Raw genomic sequence first — 22,140 nt, forward strand, 5'->3', positions numbered from 1 at the left:
AGTTAGGTGCAGGAGACAGGAAAAGAAATAGGCAGTTGCTCCTAAATGAGGGTGGGAAGTATGGAGAGTTGGGGTGCCCTAGCTCAGCTACCCCTCCTGCTGTCTCAGGATCATCTCTTCCAGGATCAGACCTCAGAAAGCAGGAAACATCAAGCCCAGAGGAACCAAAACCACAAATATCTCAGAAATCCGGGGCATTGTTGCAGGGAAGAGGCCCAAGAAACAGGGGCCTATGTCTGCCAGGGTCAGGTTCAAGTCTAAGCTCTGTCACAACTCAGCTATGTGACTTAGGCAAGACACCTCCCCATTCTGTGCCTGGGCTTCCTCCTCTGTATAGGGAAAAGGTTAGACGAGGGTCCTTAATTGTGTGCCAGCTTAATTGGTGTGGCTGTGAGGGGGTAGTACCTGAGAAGAGAGTGCAGTGATTGATTTGTGATGTCTGCACTGGATTGGTATCAGTGGTGAGGAGTTATACCTCATCTAGTGGGAAGGTGTGCTAAGATTGATGAGTGATGCCTGCCATGGGCGTGGTACTATGAATCAGTAGCACACTTGCCATGTATTTGCCCTCCGTGGACCAGCTAGTACCCGAGTCCTGCCAGCATCCTTGATCCTGGATTCTGAGCCTTGGAATCTGGTGATGGGACATAGGTCTTTGTGCCACTGTTCTCCAAAGCTACCTCTGTCCCTTTCCTGCCCTCATACCACTTTCCTGCCCCAGAGTTCAAACAGAAAGAAGAGTGTACAATTCGTGGCCGGAGCTTGATCCAGATCAGCATTCAGGAGGACCCCTGGAACCTCCCCAACTCCATCAAGACCCTAGTGGACAACATTCAGAAATACGTGGAAGGTCGGTTGGGCAGGGAGGAGTGACGTGGCGGTTTTGTGGCTATTGATTCTTAATGTGGAATGTGGAAGGATCAGGAGTGGGGCCATCTCCAGGTCCAGCGGGGGATGAGGAGGACTCGTGCCTCTTCCTCAGCTGAGTGTCCTGCCTTGGGCAGAGCCCTGGAACTGTGTATATTCACATGATTAAGGAACATCTGACTTGGGGTGCTGGGGGCTTCCTTGCAGAGTCAGGAGGCTGAGAAGGCTGAAACTTACTCCTTTTTCAGAATTTATAGATTTAATTCAGTTCCTTTTATTTATTATAAAGGCCACAAGCTGGGGGTCCCCTGATCAGACTTGGGCCCACAGGTGGGCTTTGATGATGTAGCATAAAAAATGTGAATCGGTTGCAGTGTTTCATTATCTGAGATGTCACATAAAAATCTAGATTTCTGGCTACTCCTGACCAGTCAGGGGATCTGTCACTACTCAGGCCTGCAGTCCCAGTCACACTTCGGTGATGAGTGGCAGCTGCCGTCTTAGATGGGAGAGGGGTGACTTCCAGTTCACCACAGTCCTCATCACTGCCTGCTTCCTGGTGTCTGCCTCACACAGTTGCCTGCCGGACCCTTGGCAGCATTTGAGACCGGGACTCCTGGCTTAGAAGGACCCTAGACCAGGAGACATTTGACCAGGACAGCAGGAGGGGCAGAGCTTCAGAGCCATCCCCCGGAACAGCGCCTCTGAGCTGGCCTTTCAGATTTTTCTTTTAAACCCCTTCTGGGCCTACGAGCCTTTTTTTGAAGGAAAGAGACCAGGACGTTAGGCCTGTGTTCAGAAGGTCTTGAGCTTTGTCTATGCGGGTCCAGGGCTGTGGCTGTGTAGAATGTGCATACGTGCCTGTGTGCTTGCATGAACATGTATGCATATAAGTGTGTGTCCACACATGCATGTACAAGGTGTGGGCTGGGGGCTCTGGCCCGGGAGTTGGAAGGGGCTGGTTTCAGTCTCTGTTTGCTGGGTATATGTAAACAGTTGGGGTACAGCTAGCAGTTGGGGTTCCATCCCCTGGAAACTGAGGGTTTCTGGAACTCACCCAACATTCAATCGGAGCTTCTTTAGCGTGACTGTACATATCCAGAGCATCCCTGCGCAGGGCTTGGAGCTTGGGCTGCAGGGAGGGCCCAGTTCTGCTCGAATCTGTGCTGACTCCTCTCGGCTCATTCTTTTCTCTGCTTCTCCTTCCAGATGGGAAGAACCAGCTGCTGCTGGCCTTGCTGAAATGCACAGGTGAGGGCTTTGCAGCAGCAACTCTGTGATTGGCACACAGAGGTGTATCCAGGAGAGGCCGTCCTGGCTGGCAGTGGTGCTCATGACGGCAGCCCAGGGAGGCCTCTTCTGCCGGCCGAGGTTGATGTTCCCCTGGTCATCGGGGCCTGGGCCCGGGGGAGGGAGTCACTTCGTGGCTCTTGCACCTACAACTACTTAGACCTCATTTGCTTCCTCCGCTTGAGTCCAGGGTCAAGTCTCAGGGCCCTGGAGCCAGGAGCCCTGTGTCTTGCCACCTCCCAGGCCCGAGGACAGGAGACAGAGGACTGATGACCAGGGAGGGTCTTTGCCAGTCGAGTCCTCAGCCCCGCGTGGGGCTTCCACCCGGCAGACAATGGGGAGGAGGAAAGGGGGAGATGGTGGGCTCGGGGAAGCTGGGAGGTGTTCTCTGTCCTCCCTCCCTTCTTTCCAGAAATTCTCCGCCAAGTGGCAGCTAAAATAAGATTAGGTCAAAATTGGTGTCTGAAAATCAGTTGGCTAGAGCCAGTCATTGAAAATAATTCCCTCCAGAGGATCGGGCTCTGGATGAATGATTGCCTGAAATTAGCCAGTTCTGCAAACCACGTCAGGACAGGGGCAAGGAAGGGGTAGGCAGGAAGAGGCTTCTCAAAAATAGAGAAAATGGTACACGGCATTTCTTAAAGCACGGAGCTTGGCAGAAATGCTTGGCGCCATTGCTGTCCAGCCAGCCAAGGTGGAGCAATCCCCTAACCAATGGAGAAACAGCTGAGTGAGGTTTTGGGAAAGCCTGAGGAAAAATCACAAGGCAGGTGGATCAATGAGAGAGTTGAGATTTTCAGTAAATTGGCTTGCTTTTGGAGAATTGATTCTTGTGGGGTTGGCTTTTGGTGGCCGGGATTGGTTTTTGCCAAGCTGGCCCCAGGTGGCTGGCCTGCTGGGCCTGGTGGTTGGTCCTGGGCCTGGGCTCTGGGGCTTGGGGCAGGAGCACCTGCCCAGCGAGCCCATCTCCGCTCTCCAGACACCGAGCTGCAGCTGCGGAGGGACACCATCTTCTGCCAGGCCCTGGTGGCCGCTGTGTGCACCTTCTCTGAGCAGCTCCTGGCAGCGCTCAGCTACCGCTACAACAACAACGGCGAGTACGAGGAGAGCAGCCGGGATGCCAGCCGCAAGTGGTTGGAGCAGGTGGCGGCCACCGGCGTCCTCCTGCACTGCCAGTCCCTGCTGTCGCCAGCCACTGTGGTGAGTGAGGGGAGGAGGGGTGAGTGCCCTGGGAGCCTGGGCAGGAGAGCTCCTGCTTACTCACTCAGGCTCTCGCTCACGCACTGGTTCGTTCGGCAGCTGTTCATGGAGCACCTACTACATGCCACCCTGATGGGCACTGGGGATCAGCTGAGGGCCAAGCACAGGGCTGTACTCGGGGATCTGAAATCCTGGTGGGGGAAGCTAGACATAAATAAGTAAAATAAGCGATGTAGACCAGCGGTTCTCAACCAGGGTAGTTTTACTCCCAGGGGACACTTGGCCATGTCTGGAGACATTTTAGGGTGTCACAGTGAGGGGAGAGGAGGTGCTACTAGTGTCGAGTGTGTAGAGGCCAGGAATGCTGCTGAACATCTTGCAATGCACAGGATGGCCCCCACTCCCCTGAGAATTTCCTGGCCCTAAGCGTCTTGACAAACCCTCGTGTGTAGTGATAAGGGCTCCTCATACATAGTGATAAAAGCTAAGGAGAAAAATTAAGCACGGAAGGGGACAGGAAAAGATGGGGCAACAGCAATTGGATGTTTTGATAAGGTAGCCAGTGAGGGCCTCCCTAAGAAGGGTGACAGCTGACCAGGAACTGAAAGAGGAGAGGGAGTGAGCCACGAGGATCCTGGGAAAAGTCTCTCAGGCAGAGAGCATAGCAGATGCAGAGGCCCTGAGGCAGTGTTTGAGAAATTGCAAGGTGGCCCTACGGATAGAGCAGAAGAAGCTGGGGCAGGAGGAGGCGAGTCTTGGGAACTGACTGGGGTCAGACTGCGTGGGGACTTGCAGGACTTTGGCTGGTACTCTGAGTGGGTGTGAGCCATGGCAAGGTTTTGAGCAGAGGCGGGATGGGATCTGACTGTGACACTGGAAGAACCACTCATGCTCCTTGGTGGGGAAGACCACGAGGGCAAGCACAGCAGCTGGGCGGCCAGGGAGTAGGCGTTTGTAATAATCCAGGTGAGATTCCTCGGTGCAGGCAGAATCTCAGTCAATCCTCGCACTAGCTCCGAGGCAGGGTTTTTACCCCCCACGTTTTAAGGATGAGAACACCGAGGCCCAGGCAGCCAGGTTTGAACTCCGGGGGTCTAACTCTAGGCCCTCTAGCCCCTAGGTTGCCCTGCTTTCTCTGCATCTCCTCTTTTATCTCTGATCCCACTGTCCTGGCGCTCAGGGCTCAGAGGCAGGTCCCGTTTCTCTGCTGGCCCCCAGGAGGCAGCATCAAGGACTCATCATTTAAGGGTGCTGGGGCCCAGAGCCGACGTCCCCCAGAAATGAAGCCTGCAGCGCTTCTCTGTACTGTTTGGTCCTGCACCCCATGTTCCCAGTGCGGAGCTCCCCAACTGCTACAGCCCTGAGCTTCCTAGACATTTTCCCAGGCTGGGCTGAAAGCCACAACTGCTGGCTGTTGGGGAAAGCATGGCCTAGGTGCGCCCTCTGCTGGCCGATTTTGCACACAGATCGCTTTCACCTGGTTCCTGGAAAGGGCCACTGGGGCCTGGACAGGCCGCCAGGAGGACTCAGCCCTCACCTTCTGTTCTCAGATAAGGGCCCGGGGCCCAGTGCACTAATTCACCCGTCACCACCGTGTGCCAGGCTCTGAGCTGGGCACAGGGTGTCGGAAGCTCACGTTCTAGTTGGGGGAAGCAGTTTGGAAAGAAGGAAGGAAGGAAGAGGGAGGAGAGACGGGCAGGAGGTCGTTATACAGAAGACTTAGAAGGTGACTACGTTTCTTTGGATTGAAATGGTCAGAGATGTCCTCTCTGAGGAGGTGATGTTTGAGCTGACACCTGAGTACCAAGACAGCCCGCTAGGTAAATGGTCCGAGGAAGAGTGTGCCGGGCAGAGGGAACAGGATGTGCAAAGGTCCCAAACAGAGGCCCGTGTGGCTGGAGGGGAGCAGGCCAGGGGGATCCGGGTATGATGGCAGCAGGGCCCCATCTGTAGGGCCTAGGACTTTATTCTGGAAGCAGAGGGAGCGTTCAGAGGCTTTGAGCAGTAGTCACAGGGCAACCCCAGGAGTCTGACTAGGTCTGGTGACCCCCTAGGCTTCCCTGCTCCCTCTGCATCTCGGGTTTTATCCCTGGCTGCCCCGTGTTCGGGGGAAGGGTGGCATAGGGGGACCTGTGAGAAGGCTGGTGTGGTCCTCCTGGAGAGACGGGGGTCTGTGTTTGGGGTGGTGCGGAGGGTTGAGGGAGATGCTGGATCTGGGGTATGTTTTGAAGGTCAACCTATCAGGACTTGGGGATGGGCAGTGTACTAGTACAGGGTGAGCGGAGAGAGAAATCAAGAAGTCCTTGAGGTCACCGTGTAGGGCTTGGTCTGCTGGGCGGATGCTGGTTCTCTTTGCTGAGGGGCCCACGGCAGGGGCTGAGGAGGAAAAGAAGGACTTTTGGGGGCGTGTTACGTTTGAGATGGCTGAGATGGATTGCTGGGATGGTCCGGGCAAGAGGGCCACCCAGCACATTAGAGCAGAGCTGGGTTCTAGCCTTGGGAGGTTCAGGAGAAGGGAACCCGGTTTCACATCCAGCCCTGGAGAGCCCAGCAGAGCCTCGTGCCTGGTAGGCCCACAGCTGGTGTTGAGTCACAGCATCTTGAAGTGAAACCCTGGGGCAGGGTGGCATCTGAGGCTCCTCCACCCTGCTTCCCCTGCAGAAGGAGGAGCGCACCATGCTGGAGGACCTCTGGGTGACCCTGTCGGAGCTGGACAACGTCTCCTTCTCCTTCAAGCAGCTGGACGAGAACTACGTGGCCAGTGAGTGACTCCTCCCGCTCCCAACATGAGCGTCGGGAAGTGCTTTGGGGACCACCCTGCCCCCAGGCCAGCTGCCCAAGGTTGACCTGGGACCCAGTACTTTCAAACCTCATGCTCTCAACATACATGGAAAAAGAGGGTCTATTTTTGTATAAGCCCAATTGTCTCCAAAAGCTCTTAAAAGGGAACAACAACCAGTACCCAGTTCTTACTAAAATTTCTAGAGATATCCGTTATTGGGGTGAAGACTTGTTAATATTTTCTAAGAATTTGTAGCGCAGTTAAGCCCCTCCCTCCCTCCCTCATTCCCTCCCTCCTTCTACCTGCACACCATTCATTCATCCACCCATTCATCCCTCTACTTATCCATCTCCATCCACCATCCCACCTATCCATCCACCACCCACCTACCAGCCCATTCATCCACTCATTCTCCACCCATCCCCTCAGCCCTAAGTACCAGCACAGAATGTGTCTTAGGCACAGTGGAGAAATATGGCCATGGTTTCTGCCCTCTGGAAGCCCACAGGCTGGCCCAGCAGGTCTCAGCCCCAGCTGTTGGTATTCAAAGATACTGATCCCCATCCCAGCCTCAGCCCTGGCCGGTCGGATTCACTCTGTGGGGTGGACCCTGGGCACTGGGGTTCTAGAAAAGCTCTCCAGGTGACTTTGAGGTGCAGCCAGGATTGAGGACCCCTGGGCTGGGATCTGTTGCCACTTTTCTACGAGTGTGGTCCCTGGACCTGCAGCCACTGGGACCTCGTTAGAAAGGCGAATCCTCAGGCCCCGGCCCAGAACTGCACCGGAAACTCTCAAAGTAGAACCCATAGACTGGTGTTGACAGGGACTGGGTGGGTTTGAAGCACACTCATTTGGGAACCACTGCTCTAGATCAGTGATTCTCAACTTTTTAAAAATTACCACCTCCATAAGGAGTCGGTATAGTTTTTTCCTAATTGCTGCAACCCCCATTACATTTTAAGACCACGGATGTACTATATGTTTGTTTAGGTACTGTATGTGCTTTATACATCAAAAGAGTACTCTTTTTTTGGCCATTGCCTCAAGAACCAATTGTCACCTCCTTATGGGTGACATCACCCTGTTGAGAATGTGTGAGCATCTAGAGCAGGCGTCCTCAAACTACGGCCCGCGGGCCACATGCGGGTGTTTTTGCCGTTTTGTTTTTTTACTTCAAAATAAGATATGTGCAGTGTGCATAGGAATTTGTTCATAGTTTTTTTTAAAACTATAGTCCGGCCCTCCAACGGTCTGAGGGACAGTGAACTGGCCCCCTGTTTAAAAAGTTTGAGGACCCCTGATCTAGAGCAGTGGTTCTCAACCTTTCTAATGCCGCGACCCTTTCATACAGTTCCTCATGTTGTGGTGATCCCCAACCATAAAATTATTTTCATTGCTACTTCATAACTGTAATTTTGCTACTGTTAATGAATCGTAATGTAAATATCTGTGTTTTCCGATGGTCTTAGGCTCTACAGCAGTGGTTGAGAACCACTAGCAGGGTCGCCTAAGACCATCGGAAAACATAGATATTTACATTACGATTCATTAACAGTAGCAAAATTACAGTTATGAAGTAGCAATGAAAATAATTTTATGGTTGGGGGTCACCACAACATGAGGAACTGTATGAAAGGGTCGCGGCATTAGAAAGGTTGAGAACCACTGATCTAGAGGGACAATAGATTTTGTTTCAGGTGCCAATTGGAATTGATGGTCAGTTCTATTGATAGGCAAAGTTGGGCTTAGGGAGAACTATTGATTGATTAGTTATGTCTGCCATGGGTGCCAGATAGGGTGTTAATACCATGCCTACCATAAGCTGTACCCTATGAGCGTAAATAAATGCAGGTCCTGGTTGAGGGCAGCATTTGGCAGGTAGAGGCCTGGGGCACCAGGTGAGGAGTATGGGAAACATTCGTGAGGCTCTGAAGACAAACACTGACAACCCCCCAGCTGGGCAAAACCGGTGTCAGGTCTGAGAATGAGCAGTGGGAACTGGGACCTGTTGAAAGAGGTGAAAAGGGAGGTCAGAGGCTGCTCTTCTGAGTATGGGCGGACTGGGCTGTCTGAGGCTACCCCTAGAGGATGGGAGGGCAGGGAGGTCTGAGGGCAGACAGGGCGACCCAGGACGCCACCCTGAAGGTAGGAGGCACGGGGTTCTGAGGCCACCCCTCTGGGGTGGGGAGAATAGGGAGATGCCACCGGAGGTCCGAAGGAAGGTCTGAAGCTGCCCTAACAAAGGTGGGCAGGGCTCCCCTGGGCCTGGGTGGTCACCTGCCCCACCGTGTCCTCCCCCAGACACCAACGTCTTCTACCACATTGAGGGCAGCCGGCAGGCGCTGAAGGTCATCTTCTACCTCGACAGCTACCACTTCTCCAAGCTGCCCTCCCGCCTGGAGAGCGGGGGCAGCCTGAGGCTGCACACCGTGCTCTTCACGAAAGGTGAGCTGTGGGGTGCTGAGTGGGGCCCACAGGGGACACCCAAGGCTCAGAGCACCCCGGGACCCCCCCACCTGCCCTCCCTCTTCTTCCTTCCCAGCCCTGGAGAACCCGGAGGGGCCTCCTCCTCCAGGCAGCCAGGTGGCAGAAGACTTGCAACAGGAGATCAACACCCAGTCCCTGGAGAAGGTTCAGCAGTATTACCGCAAACTCAGGTATCTGCCCGGGGCACGTGCTGGGGACAGGAATCCAGACACTGCTGCGGGAGCTGGGTATTAGCACATGGGGCACCAGACAGGCCCCCAGCATGGGAGTGGGCAAAGTGCCTTTTCCTGAGCACCTACTGTGTGCCAGGCCCTCTGCCTACACATGCTCATCAGGTTCTCACAACAGTCCCGGTTGGTCATTCTAAACCACTTTATAGACGAGGAAACGGAAGCCCAGAGTGCGGACCCAGCTCGCCCACGGCCACAGAGCTGGATGGTGGCTGACCTGAGCTTGGACCTGGGTCTGTGTGGCTTCCAAGCAGGTCCTTGCGACCCAGGGGAGCGCCTGTTTCATTTCATGTGGGGGTGGGAGCTGGATGGGACTGTTGAGCCTGTGAGTGAGGGGTGTGGCCCCAGGGCCTTGGCCCGGCTCCGAGGAGACCCCCTGAGGGAAGTGGAGGGAGCAGGGGCCACATTCTCAGAGGAAGCCTCACACCCAGGGAAGCAGCTTCCCCTACCACCGCCCGCACCCCAGCCCTTCCTTCTCCTCACCTTCTCGCTCCGTGGAGAGGAGGCTGAAGATCAGCAGACCACGTTTCAGGTTTGGCTTTACTGTTTGGAAATGGAAGCTGATGCTTTCAGGGAAAACACCCAGTTTTGTTATTAAAACTGGCATTGATCGATGCCATCAATCTTCGGATTGATCGATGCTATCAATCTGCTCCCTGCTGCTGTTGAATGTTTAAAATATTACATCTCTGATCCTTCCTTTATTCCTTCCTTCCTTTATTCCTTCCTTCCTTCCGCACATGTGGGCCAGGCTCTGTTCTGGGTGCTGGCTCGGGAGTCAGCAGTGGCCCATTAAGCCTCTTCTTCATGGAGCATAGATTCTAGAGCAGCAGTTGTCTGGCTCATCCCCCGTTTTGTCAATAAAGTTTTATTAGCACACACGCTCATTTACATATGGATGTTCTTGTGCTACAGTGGCCAGGCTGAGTAGGGTTTGGATAGAGACTGGTCCACACAGCCCAAAATATTGACTGCTTGGCCCTTCCCAGAAAAAGTTGACGGAGTCCTGCTTCCCAGGGGCGATGGCAATAAGCCAGGGAAGAGAGCGATGCCACGTGTTAAGTGGTGAGAGTATTCAGAGGACAGATACGCAGGACAAGGGGTGAGAGAGAGAGGGGGGCGTCAGGTGTTGACCAGCTGATCAGGATGGGCCATCAGGGAGAGGTGGCATTTGAGGGGTGCCTGGCAGGCCCCGCGTGCTCCCCGCCTCGGGCTGTTGCAGGAACGGGTGACTGTGGGCGTGGAGAACCGTGCAAGGCACTCTCAGTGGTTTCTTTCTGAGCGTTATGGGCGGGCAGAGGGGCTGTGGCGGCAGTGGGTGGGGGCTGCATGGACGGGGCATGGCGACCCCCCGCAAGCCCATATCTGTCTCTCCCAGGGCATTTTACCTGGAGCGGTCTAACCTGCCCACAGATGCCAGCACCACGGCGGTGAAGATAGACCAGGTGCGTCCCCTGCGGTGTGGTGTGGGCAGGGCTCGGGTGGCTTTCCGGGGACACGCGCTCCAGGCCTGTCACCCATGTCCCGGCCTCAAGCAGGCCTCAGGGTTGACAGCGGCTTAGGGGGTACTGGCCTCAGGATTGTGGGGCTGGGGGTCCCAAGAGAAGTGGTGGCCATGGCCCTCCGGGGGTCTGTAGTTTCGCTGGCAGGATATTAAGACGACACAGAAAGAACTGGCAAACCACCCTTTTATAGGATGCCTCCACACTGCAGCTGGGAGCTGGGGCGGGCGGAAGGCTCTTCCTGGGGAGGTGCAGCTGGGCTGGTTGAGACAGTTGGGAGAGGGCACTTCATTCAGGCTTAGCTGGGGGCTCACCTGGGCAGGTGAAGAGAATGAGATTTGAAGGTTAGGCCTGAAATACATTGTGAGCACTGAATGGCAGCTTGTGGGGCAGTGGGGAGCCACAGATGGTCCTTGAGCAGGGGCCGGGGAAGGTTCATTGGGCTGTAACCCCCGGTGAGGGGAGCTGGGAGGACGCAGCAGTAACTGAGCTGGACTGGAGGGAGTAGATGGGGTGGAAGGCCGGGTGGGGGCCTCCTCAGACCGTCCGGATGTGTGTGTGCACCCCACAGCTGATCCGTCCCATCAATGCCCTGGATGAGCTCTGTCGTCTCATGAAGTCCTTCGTCCACCCCAAACCTGGTGCCGCTGGGAGCCTGGGTGCCAGCCTCATCCCCATCTCCTCTGAGCTCTGCTACCGCCTGGGGGCTTGCCAGATCGCCATGTGCGGCACGGGAATGCAGAGGTGAGCTCGGAGCTGGCCCTGGGCGGATCAGAGAGCAAAGGCGGGGGGGCCGCTGTGTGACATTGATGCGTCAGAGGGGTGCAGAGGGAAGCAGTCAAATGCTGGCCTTGTGTGGTGTGCAGGAGGGGGGTCCTCTCGGACAGGAGACCCCTGAGGGTGGGGAGTGAGTCCAGCAATTATCTGGGGATGGGGGCAGTTCTCAGCCCGGAGGCAAGGGCTCTCCTGGGGAGAGGAGGATGTGAGGCCAGGGGCCTGCCATGCTCTGATGGGTGATGGTCGGATGGTGGCTATTCCTGGCGTGTGCGCTCTCAGAGGCCTCACGTGGTGGGCAGGAAGTGCCCGTCTCACCTGCCGCCGCCCCCTGCCCCTCCCTGCAGGAGCACCCTGAGTGTCTCCCTGGAGCAGGCGGCCATCCTGGCTCGGAGCCACGGGCTGCTACCCAAGTGCATCATGCAGGCCACGGACATCATGCGGAAGCAGGTGAGGCGGCCCTGCCAGGCTGCAGGGCGTCCCGGCCTGGGCACCTTGGGCTGCGAGCAGGATGAGGGGGCCATCGGGGGCTGGGCAGTCACCAGCCTCACATGTGGCCCTGCTCCCCAGCTGAAAGGGGCCCAGGACTTCTGGGCCTGTTCCCCACCTTTCCGCCCCACACCCACACACGTGCTTGCTCAGATGTCCCGAACTTGAACTCCCGTGCAGAGACAGGTCCCCCGCCTCATAGTTCTTTCTTCCCAGGGCCCCAGGGTGGAGATTCTGGCCAAAAACCTGCGGGTCAAGGATCAGATGCCCCAGGGCGCACCTCGGTGAGTGGCTGTCCCTCCCTCCCCCCTCTCCTCTCCGCAGGGAAGACCAGGATCTGGGCTGGTATCAAACTCCTGGCCTCACCCCAGACAGACCCCTGGGTAGTCCTATGGGGCTTCACCTCTCTCTTATGGGGGCCCCACTTTGGGAAGTGACAAACATGCTCAGTTTTTTACTCCCCAGAGGAGCACCTACTGCGTCTGGGAAGATGACACAAAGCCCCAAATGAGCCATGGGCAAGGATTTGTTGGGATTCCTCTCCCCCCACCCCCACCCCCCTGCCCTTGCTCTGCCTCCTTGCTACCCTCAGGCCCTCAGTCCATCGGCTGCTTCCTGTCCTCAGGACCCCATCATCTCTCCACGTTGATTTCAGCCAGGCTGGTGGGACCCTGTGCTGCCCCCTGCCCCAGTAGTAGCTCCTATCAGCCCATCTTCTCTCTCCATCCCCACTGCCCAGTTTGCTATCAACACTGCTCACAATTTTTAAGTCACTTCGTTTTGAAATGGTTTGACTCACAGGAAGTTACAAAAGTAGTATAGAGGGTGCCCTTCACCCAGCTCTCACGTAACCACAGGACATCGACAACGCCAGGAAGTGGGCTGGTGATTGGGCAGCTCCCACGCAGACCTTTCGGTTTTCACCCTCCCTCCCTTTGAGTGCTTTTATCTGTTAACTTACCCCACTCCAGGCACCGTTGCAATCTCTCTTCCTACACGTATTAACTCAAACAGGAACTCTGTGAACAAGATACTGGTATTATGCCCAGTTGGCAGTTGGGGGCCACTGAGGCACAGAGAGGTTAAGCATCTTGCCTGAGGTCACACAGCTAGTAAATGGCAGAGCTGGGGTTCTGAACCCGGGGGCCAACCTCCTAACCACTGTGCCGCTTTGCTTCGCTGTCTGGTCCGTGTCACCGCAGCCGTTCTCCCCACAGCAGATCTGCCTCTTTTGCTTGGAAGCCATTAGTGGCTCCTTCTTACTTGACCGTGAGACTCGGTATCCTTCCGATGGAGACGCTCAGAAAACCAAGGCAGCTTTCTGTGTCCTGCAGGGAGAGGCCCCCAAGATTATATTAAGTGAAAAAACTCAAGGGCTAGACACTGTGACTAGTGTGCCACCATCAGTGTGAAGAAACGTACACACCCACACCTGTAAACATCCCCCCACACGCAGGCCGGCTCTATTTGTTTTTTTATTTTTATTTTTTATTGATTTTTTACAGAGAGAAAGAGAGAGGGATAGAGAGTTAGAAACATCGATGAGAGAGAAACATCGATCAGCTGCCTCTTGCACACTCCCTACTGGGGATGTGCCCGCAACCAAGGTACATGCCCTTGACCGGAATCGAACCTGGGACCTTTCAGTCCACATGCCGATGCTCTATCCACTGAGCCAAACCGGTTTCGGCCAGGCCGGCTCTATTTGTAAAGCCGTTGGGCGTCTGGAGGGAGCGGAGGCTGCCTGTGCAGAGAGGAGGCCACTGGGGGGAGGAGGGGCAGCATAAATACTGTCCACTCTGCGTTTCTTAAAGCATCTACTGAGTTTTGTTTTCTGGGCATGGACTGCCTGTTCACGTAAAGATGGAAGCCATGTGAATAACAGGCCCCAGCCCGCCCCGGCCCCTCCTCATCCTCTTCGCCTCCCCCCGCCAGGCTCTACCGCCTCTGCCAGCCGCCGGTGGACGGAGACCTCTGAACGCCCAGAAGCTTGGTGCTTGGCTGCGTTGTCCGGAGCTGGGATTCGGGAGGACACGGCGGGTCCTGCTGGCCTGCCCTAGAGCCCGTCCGAGCCTCTGCTCCTGCTCCCTCCAGGACCTGCCCAGCCTTCTCCATCACCGCCTGCCAGGACAGGCCGTGCCCCCACCCTCGGACGAGCAAGCTGATAGGCCTGGGCCCGCACGTTTCCACACTTCTGCCGGAAACCCAAGGGGTGCTGGGGACCCACAGAGCTGAGGGGTGCAGCCAGGGCCCCGGCGACACGGGAGACGTCACGGGCACCGCCGTGGGGAGGCCCACAGCCTTGGCTCCCTCGGGGTGGCTCGACCTGCACTTTGAAACCCTGGTTTCCTTCTAAGTCCACATTCCAGGTGACGCGCGTCTCTGCCGCCTCGCCTTGGCTTCCAGGCTCACCCCTGTACTAACCTGCTCAGTGGACTCAGAAAAGCGGGCCTCTGCCAGGAAGACAGAGGGCCAGGGCGCGGCGTCTGTCACCGAGAGGACACTCGGAAGCCGCACCAGCTTCCGACAGCACCGCCCTGGGACCTGGAGCCGTCAGCCCCGGGCGCAAGATCTGCTCTGACTTTATTTATGTGGCGTGAAATCTCTATGGTTTACTTTAGACTCCCCCCACTACGTTGTGTGATTATGTATTTGACATTTTAAATTTCAAAGAAAAGGTGTATTGTCTAACGGGACCATCATAAGGTAGTTTTGACAACTTTCCCCAGTACTAAAAAGAAAAAGAGAAACTAAATTATTGAAAATTCAAAAACATTGCACCTTTTTAAATATTAGGGTATCGCTTACAGGTATGAACTATGGTTCCTCTTCCCACCCACCCCGGTTCCCCACTAGCTGGCCAGTATTAGAACGAATTACTTTCCTCTCTTTGAATGACTGGCTGTAAGGGTTCGAGAGGCGGCTGGGCCAGGTCTAGGGACTGGAGGGGCCTGAACCACCCACCTGAGTTACTGTCCCACGCAGGTGTGTTCTGCAGGTCAGAGGGTCACAGGAAACCCTGGCTGGCGGCTTCTGTAACTTATTCTGTTGTTGCTAGCTCAGAGCAGGGCGTTTGGGGCATCTCAGCCAGCCAGGGGGACAGGAAGACAACCTCTCTGCCTTCTGGGAGCCAAGTCCCACCCAGGGCCCCTCTCCGCAGTGCACCCCCTCGAGCTCCTGTCCACTAGCAGGGAAATGTCACCACCGAGGCAGAAGAGAGGGGAGTCGCTCTGCCCTTGGCTGGTGGTGAGAGCAGGTGTGGGTTTCCCGACGGCCCCCCCCCCCCCCCCCCCAGAATGTTGGACCCTTGAGCCCCGGAGGTCACCTTCCCGAGCATTAGACTGCGGAGGCGGGCTTGTTGCTGGGCACTGGTGACGCGATACAAACGAGGACCTGACCTGCCTGGCGGGGAACGGAGAGGGTCCCTGCGGGCAAGGCCTCGTGCACTGGTTTACTTTAAAATGTACAGATTCTCCTCATTAAATTCATGATAGATTTTTTATTATTATTAAAAGTCAATTTATAATACAAAGATCTTGATCTGTGGTTCCTTTGGGGCTGACCCTGGTGGCATGGGGGTGGTGTGGCCAGCCTCACGTTGGAATGAGCCGAGGCCTCCAAGACCCACATGGAGGGGTCATTGAGCCAGTGACCCCCAGTCAGCAATGCCATCCCTCTGAGCCTCAGTTTCCTCCTGCAAATTGAGGATAGTATATATTTCCCTTGCAGAGGAGTGGTGAGACCACCGAGATCTCACTGCAGGTCTGCACCTCAGATGGGCCACAAGGGCCTGTATGTTGTATTTCACCTTTATTCTGGGCTCTGACCTCCCCTTTCACGGCGATGCTGGAGGAATGTGTCTATTTGCCCAGGTAACCCCCACCTCCTCCTGGGTGTCCTGCCAGTTTCTGGTCTTATGTGTACCCAGGGGCCAGGGTAGGTCCATCCTCTGCCCCAGCCTGCAATTCCATTTGGATCTGGGATCTGGGATTGGGGCTGGAATGGCAGTCCAAATACTCAACACACGGTCAGGCTGGTTCCCAGCCAATCAGAATCCACGCCAGCTGCAAGCAGACCAATCAGAACACACGCTGGAGTAGACACTGTGCATTCCTGAGCCTGTTGTCTAGGTCCCAGGCTGTGAGCTGGTTCTCACCTGCTGGGCACGGGCCATCTTTTTGAAGCTCCCTGGGTCCGTCTGCCCAGCCGGGGTAATCTCATTCTCTGGTGGGATTTGACCTGCAGACTTGCTAGGCTGCCCTATGCCTGTCTCCCTCTCTCTCCCTCACTTTCCACCACCTCCTTGTCACCTTCCTTTTACCTCTTCCCTTCTTTTCTCTCCATCCTTTGCCACACGTTGGGAAGCACCGACATCTCTGAAAGACTCCCTCCTCTTAAAGGCAACCACACGGTTATGGCCACCCTTGAGACCCTTCTGAGCCATGATGCCCACACTAGTCCTGCCATTTCAGACTAGAGCCCATTCTCTTTTAATCTCTTTCCCTTCTAAACTAACCTTTCCCAGAGTGCATCCTCAAGGCCCAGAGTGGTCTCTTCCAGAGAGAGAGAAGAGAAGAGAGAGAGAGAGAGAGAGAGAGAGAGAGAGAGAGAGAGAGAGAGAGAAAAAGAGGGAGGGAGAGAGAGAGCCTTGTGTCTTTCAAATGGCAGGTTTCAAAGACTCAATATTTAACCAGCGAGAGTGAATCCTGGTGGGATTTCAGCACAGTGACAGACCGATTATTTGGAATTATCTGAGGTCAGTTTTGGATCCAGAGACATCACTCTAAGGGAAGGGCTGTCACCTCCATCGATATTTGATGCCTACCCTGGGCAGACACTTTTATAGGAAGCAGTAACTTCCCCGTGCTGTACTGTGGGCTCCTGCAAGGCGGAAGTGCGTTCTGCTACCGTGATGGACAGGGGCAGCTTTGGTGTGGAGCCGAGAAGTGGGGTCTGTGTGGCCTTGAACAAGTCACATCTCTTCTCAGACACAGAGCTGCCTCTGCAAAGTGGGGGTAAAAGCCTTTCTCTCCAGAGAGCCTTTGTCACAGTTACAACATGGAGCAGGAGCTGGGAGGGCATTTTACCGGAGACAAGAGGTCTCAAACTGGCGGGCCAAGAGCTGAAAGGTGGGCATCGATGGCTGTGTGTTTTATTTTCCTGATATGGTGTCTTTATAATTTTGAATCAGATATTCACATTTAAGAACCAGCAGATTTCACTTCCAAATTCAGATTTTTGTTTTTCCTTGAAAATTCAGAAGCTCTGGTTGCACTGGCCCCTATTCCCACCTGGCACGTGTCAACTGGAGCTGAGAGGTGCCAGGGCCTCTGGGCAAGGCGCCAGCTCTCCAGTCCCCCACAGCCTCACCTACCCAGCATGCTGACCCGCCTGACTCTGGGTGGCCCTGCCCAGGAAAGTGTGGCCAGAGCTGGCCTTGGGACTGTCCAGGTCCTCAGCTGTAGAGTCCCCAGGATGATGTCGGCTGAGGGAGGACATCATGGCCAGGATGTGCTGTGCTGGCCAATGAAACATCAAGAGGTGGGCAAAACCCTGCCGTTGATGAGTCTCTCGGTCGGACCTTCGGTTCTCCGCTCTCCCAGGACCACAGCTGGGCCCAGGTGTCTGAATCTGTCTGATCCTCAGTTTCTTCCACTGCCTAGTAGCCAGAGCTTGCACCTCTAACCACATTACTCTGTGCCTGGGCTGGATTGTTCAGGGCAGTGAGGGCTTGGACTAAGACTTTGAAATCAGACCCTCGCCTGCCCCCTGAACTGCCAGGATTCTGTACTTGCTGAGTGGCCATTCCTCTGCAAGTCTCATCTCTCTCGTAGCCTCAGTTTCCTTTTCTGAGAAAAGGAGACTATGACACCCACCTGACTGTGATGCTGGGGACCAACAGTTTCTGGGGCCCACAGTTTAGCTTCCAGGGGATAAATGTGGTGCCTTGTCCACCCAGCAGGTGGCGCCAGAGATTGTGTAGTGTTCAGAGGTTGCGGTTACCTGGCCCCTGGTCCTGTCAGGTCCTGCCTACCCCAGCGCTGGCTCCCAGGTGCCCACATTTGGGACAAAGACAGCCTGGAGGCAGGGGCTGGGATTGTCTTGATGATGGGCCCTGGCACCTGCCCTTCTAGGCTGGGCTAGGCCTGACTTGGCGTGCACATTTTCTCTATTTTTTTTTTCATTTTTCTTTATTCCTCTTTCTTGATTATTTTTGTCTTTCCCTCCTCCATTTTCTTTCTTTCCTATTTGTTTGGCTCCATAACATATGTCTGTGAGCGAGAATCTATTTTTATGTTCTTTCCTTTTTACTTTTATGCCTTTACTTCTCTTTCATTCTTCTTCCCTTGCAGTTGGATATATGAGAAAGATGTAAAAAAAACCTCTTGCAAAGTGACGTGCTTGAGGGCGGTGACCAGATACCCACAACTACTAATGCGCACAGCCCCACCTCGCCCAGAAACCACGACCAGCAGGGAAACACTGCCACCAGGTGGCGCTGTGCACCAGGAGGTCCTGCCTGGCCTCTGAGAGCATCTCCGGAGCATTGTAAGTCTCTGGAGGAGGTTCGTCAGAAATCATGACTGACTGCTGCCCCTCTCTGGGTACTAGTACCCTGCAGGGTGGGGGGAGGTCAGGAGAGGGCTGTAGGGATGCGCCCGACCAAGCAGCAGGGTCCTCTGACATGCTGTGTGATCCCCGGCAGGGCCCTGCCCTTCTCTATGCCTCAGTTCCCCCACCTATAACAAGAGGCATACAACTCAATTCCTCCAAAAGCACTCCTCATCCTCTGGCCAGCTTGACCTCTCCCAGACTTGCCTGAAGGACCAATAGCAACATTCAGAATCCCTATTGTTGAGCATAGTTTGCCGGTGGCTTAAAGGCCTCATGTCAGTGATCCTCTGACCAGCCCTTCAAGGTAGGTACTGCTAAGGCCCCACTACAGAGGAGGAAACGCACAGATAGTTTAAGTGACTTACCCACGGCCATAGAGCTCGGAAACCCTGGTCCCTTATGCGGTTCCAGAGCTGTGGGAGCAACATTGCGTTTAGAAAGGGGGAAGGGAGCACAGTGGCCTCTGGAGTTTGGGGGCTCTGCCCAGGTGCAGCATGGGAGACTCTGGCTTTGGTCCCAGAACGTGGCAGACATGGGGGCGGAGGAAGGGGAGGGTGGAAGAGGTCGCCTTGCTAACGAAAGGACCGCAGGTTGTCACGGGAAAATGGACGAGTGCTTTGCTGCCTTCGTGTCGTGGATGCTGCCTCAGGGTCTTTGCACATGTTCCAGACTGCATGTGCCAGGAGGGTCCGGCCCGCCTTGCTCACAGCGGTAGCCCCAGTTTCTGGCCCAGTGGCTGGGGCAGAGTAGGTGCTCAATCAATACCTGTTGACTTCAGTGGGACGAATCAGCAAATGAGTGACCATGCATGGAGGATTCTGACCAACATACAGCCGTCTCCTCAGGTGAGCTGTGCATGCTAGTTTAATCTTCAGATTCCAGAAAGTCCACGCGTGTAGCTCTTACCTTACCGGCTGTGACAGTTCTGGCCCTGACCCAGACCCAGGCACTGTAGGCGTTCTGCTCAATCTGTCTCCCTCACTGGCACCCTCACCAGGGCTCAGATCCCTTGTAGAAAGTCCTGACGGAGCTGAATGTCCCTGCAAGAACATTCTTCTATCAGGCTGGGCCTGAGCCTCTGGGGGAAGCAGGGCACAGCAGATGATGCAAAGCCACCCTGGCCTGAGGAGACCCACCCTGTCCAGGATGTGCCCGCATCCAGCATTCCGACACGCAAGAGGGCGGCAGAAGAAACCCACATGTGATTCTAGGTCTGGCTCAACAACCCACTTGGGCCCACCTCTTGCCCTCACTGGCATCAGTTAACAGATATTTATTGAAGGCCTTCTGGGAGCCAGGCCCCATTCTAGGGCCAAAGTCACATCAGCGAAGTGCTTGTGGAGTTTATTTTCTGCTGGAAGGTGATAAAAAAAAAAAAAAGTCAATAAACACATGGGTACATACTATGTCAGGTGGTATTAATGCCAATAAGGTCAGTGCAGCAGGGGGGAGGACAAAGACAGATGTGCGAGCTCTTTTACTAAATGGCCAGGGAAGGCCTCTCGGGGGCAGAGCCTTGCGTGGAGACCTATGGAGGAGAGACCATGGAGATGGCTGGTTCCAGGAAGAAGAGAGAGCAGGTGGAAGGCCCAGCGGTGAGAACGCTCCTGGTGAGTTGGAGGCACGGTGAGAAGCCCACTGAGCTTGAGCAGCGAGGGGGTGGCGGGAGGATATGACGTCAGAGTGGGCAGGGCCCAGGGCCCAGAGGTGACCAGCGGGCTTTGGCGTTCATGCCTAGAATCAGGAAGCTGCTGGCGAGTTTTGAGCAAAGGGCAAACAGTTTTCTCATCTGTAAAACAGAGCAATCCTAGCTCCCCGCCCACTGGGCCTGCCCATTTGAGTGTTTTCAAAAAGAAGCTGAGAGTACCCTTCAGAGCGCAAGTGGCATTGGAACATTTTATTTCCACAATATGCTATGCTTTTCTTATTGTGTTTTAGGAAATGTGTAGCATTCTGAGGACACGCAATGATATTTCTGTTTATTCTCATAGCCGCCGTCGCGGGTGATCGCCAAAGCAGGGGCCTCGGGCTCTTCAAGGTGCGAGACTCAAGGGGCCGTTGCAGGTGCTCGGACTGGTGGGTGGGGGGAGATGCATTCCCCTGGGGTCCTCAGGTTACCGCTGTGCGACACTCAGAGCCTGGGAGAGAGGTGGAGCTTGTCTCTAGAGGTATGAGAAAAATAGCAGGGGACACTGTTCTGAGCAGTTAGTCTGTATCGCCTCCATCTTCCCAGCAACTCTCTGGGCCACTATCCCATTATAGGGACAAGCAAGGCCAGCAGCTGGATGGAGCCTGAATCTCACACTGCTGAGGCTGTGGCCCACATCGGGGTCACTTCCCTATGCCTCACCCTCCCTCCTACAGTCCAGTCTGTGTGGGTGGCCCCAGGCTCAGCTCAGGGGGTGAATCATGGGGCTGGGGCTGCCTTCATGGCATGTGACCTGTGTGGTTGCACAGGGACCCGTGCTCAGAAGGACCCACGGCTTAAGGCTCTGCTGTCCCCGTCTTGAACCTCTTAATGATTTTTGAACAAGGCTCTAGATTTTTATTTTGCACTGGGGCCCACAATTATGAGTGGAGATGTAAGCCAATGACAGGATCCCACCCCTTCGCCCGTGGTTGGTGGACTTGGACCCACTTCTGACCAATGAGGTGCAAGGGTGGAGCCCTGGGGGAACCTTTTCTCCCTGAGATGAGGGCCCCGGAGGAACATGGCTGTTCTCCCCGTGCCTTCCTGCTTTAGATTTGGACACTTGGCCATTTCTCTCCACATCTACAGCTACCACTCTGATCCAAAACACAAACTTTTGCCTAGAATATTCCAGTCTTCTCCTCAATGATCTCCTTGACCCCTCCCCCACTGCAGCCAGAGGGATCCTGTTAGAATCTAAGGCAGACCATGTTACTCCTCCTTCAGAACCCTCTAGGGCCTTGCCATCTCACGCTGAGTAAAAGCCCAAGGCCCCCTGCCCCTTCCGCTTCAAGACCCCACTCCATCCCTGTCCCCCCCTCCGCCCCCCCTTCCTGTTGGTTCCTCTTCCCCTCACTCACTCTGTTCCAGCCACTCAGGCCTCATTGTTCCTGGAACTCACCAGAGGGCTGTCTCAGGGCCTTTGCACAGCTGTTCCTTGAGCTGGGAGTGCCCTTGCGCATGCATCCCCGTGACTCCCCTCACCCCGTCAGGTCTTCGTTCAGAGTCTGCAGTTCACCAAGGCCTTTCCTGAAGCCCTTCTCTAAAATTCCCACCCTCCCGTGTGGTATTTTCCTAAAATACAATGTAGCACACATACTGAGGTGTTTGCTATTACTGTCTGTCTCTCCCATTCGGAGTGACCGCTCCATGAGGACTTCTCTCCCAGTTTCCCCTGCAGCATGGGCTCCGCAGGGAGTTCCTCACTGGGCTGCTGGATGAGGGACCGCAGGCAGAACCTCCCTCAGCGCCGGGGGCTCGGGAACTGCTCAGGACATGCAATGGTTATTTGGTCGCCCAGCCCACATAACCCTAGATGCATTTGGAGGAAACTCTAAAAGTCTAGGATTCGGGCCTTTTGTAAACGTGAGGCCCAGGAGCTGTTGATAGGCTACGTCCCTGGACTAATTGCATCCATTTATACACAAAGAGGTGTGCTTATCTGCATTTCCCACCTCAGTGCTCCGGGAAACCTTTGTGAGGGTGCTGCTCCCAAAATAATGGGGTTTCATTTGAAGAGAGAATTAGGTGGAATCAATGCGGTTTACTCAAAAGAGGGCCCATTCCAGACGAAGGGGCGGGGAGGCTGAAGGATGAATACTGCTTGACTGAATGCAAAGAGGGCAAAGGAATTTGCTGATTCCACAGAACCTCTGCCCACAGGCGTCTTCTCAGCTCCAGGACCTGCAGGATCAAAACCTGTGCTGGCTCTGA

General features: G+C 55.1%; 1 protein-coding gene across 1 annotated transcript in view; it reads left to right on the forward strand.

The window, feature by feature from the left end:
- PREX1 (phosphatidylinositol-3,4,5-trisphosphate dependent Rac exchange factor 1) overlaps nt 1-14,907 on the forward strand; it is a 172,450-nt gene extending 157,543 nt beyond the window's left edge. The window contains exons 30-40 of the mRNA XM_008159188.3: nt 722-850; nt 2,077-2,118; nt 3,137-3,357; nt 6,019-6,118; nt 8,441-8,584; nt 8,682-8,796; nt 10,235-10,301; nt 10,930-11,102; nt 11,480-11,582; nt 11,838-11,905; nt 13,557-14,907. Coding sequence (XP_008157410.2) covers nt 722-850; nt 2,077-2,118; nt 3,137-3,357; nt 6,019-6,118; nt 8,441-8,584; nt 8,682-8,796; nt 10,235-10,301; nt 10,930-11,102; nt 11,480-11,582; nt 11,838-11,905; nt 13,557-13,599 — 1,205 coding nt within the window. The 3' untranslated portion in view covers nt 13,600-14,907. The remainder of the gene's footprint in view (nt 1-721; nt 851-2,076; nt 2,119-3,136; nt 3,358-6,018; nt 6,119-8,440; nt 8,585-8,681; nt 8,797-10,234; nt 10,302-10,929; nt 11,103-11,479; nt 11,583-11,837; nt 11,906-13,556) is intronic.
- Nucleotides 14,908-22,140: the final 7,233 nt, after the last annotated feature.

Source organism: Eptesicus fuscus, chromosome 12 (assembly GCF_027574615.1).
Source record: "Eptesicus fuscus isolate TK198812 chromosome 12, DD_ASM_mEF_20220401, whole genome shotgun sequence".
In the NCBI taxonomy this organism is placed as follows: Eukaryota; Metazoa; Chordata; class Mammalia; order Chiroptera; family Vespertilionidae; genus Eptesicus; species Eptesicus fuscus.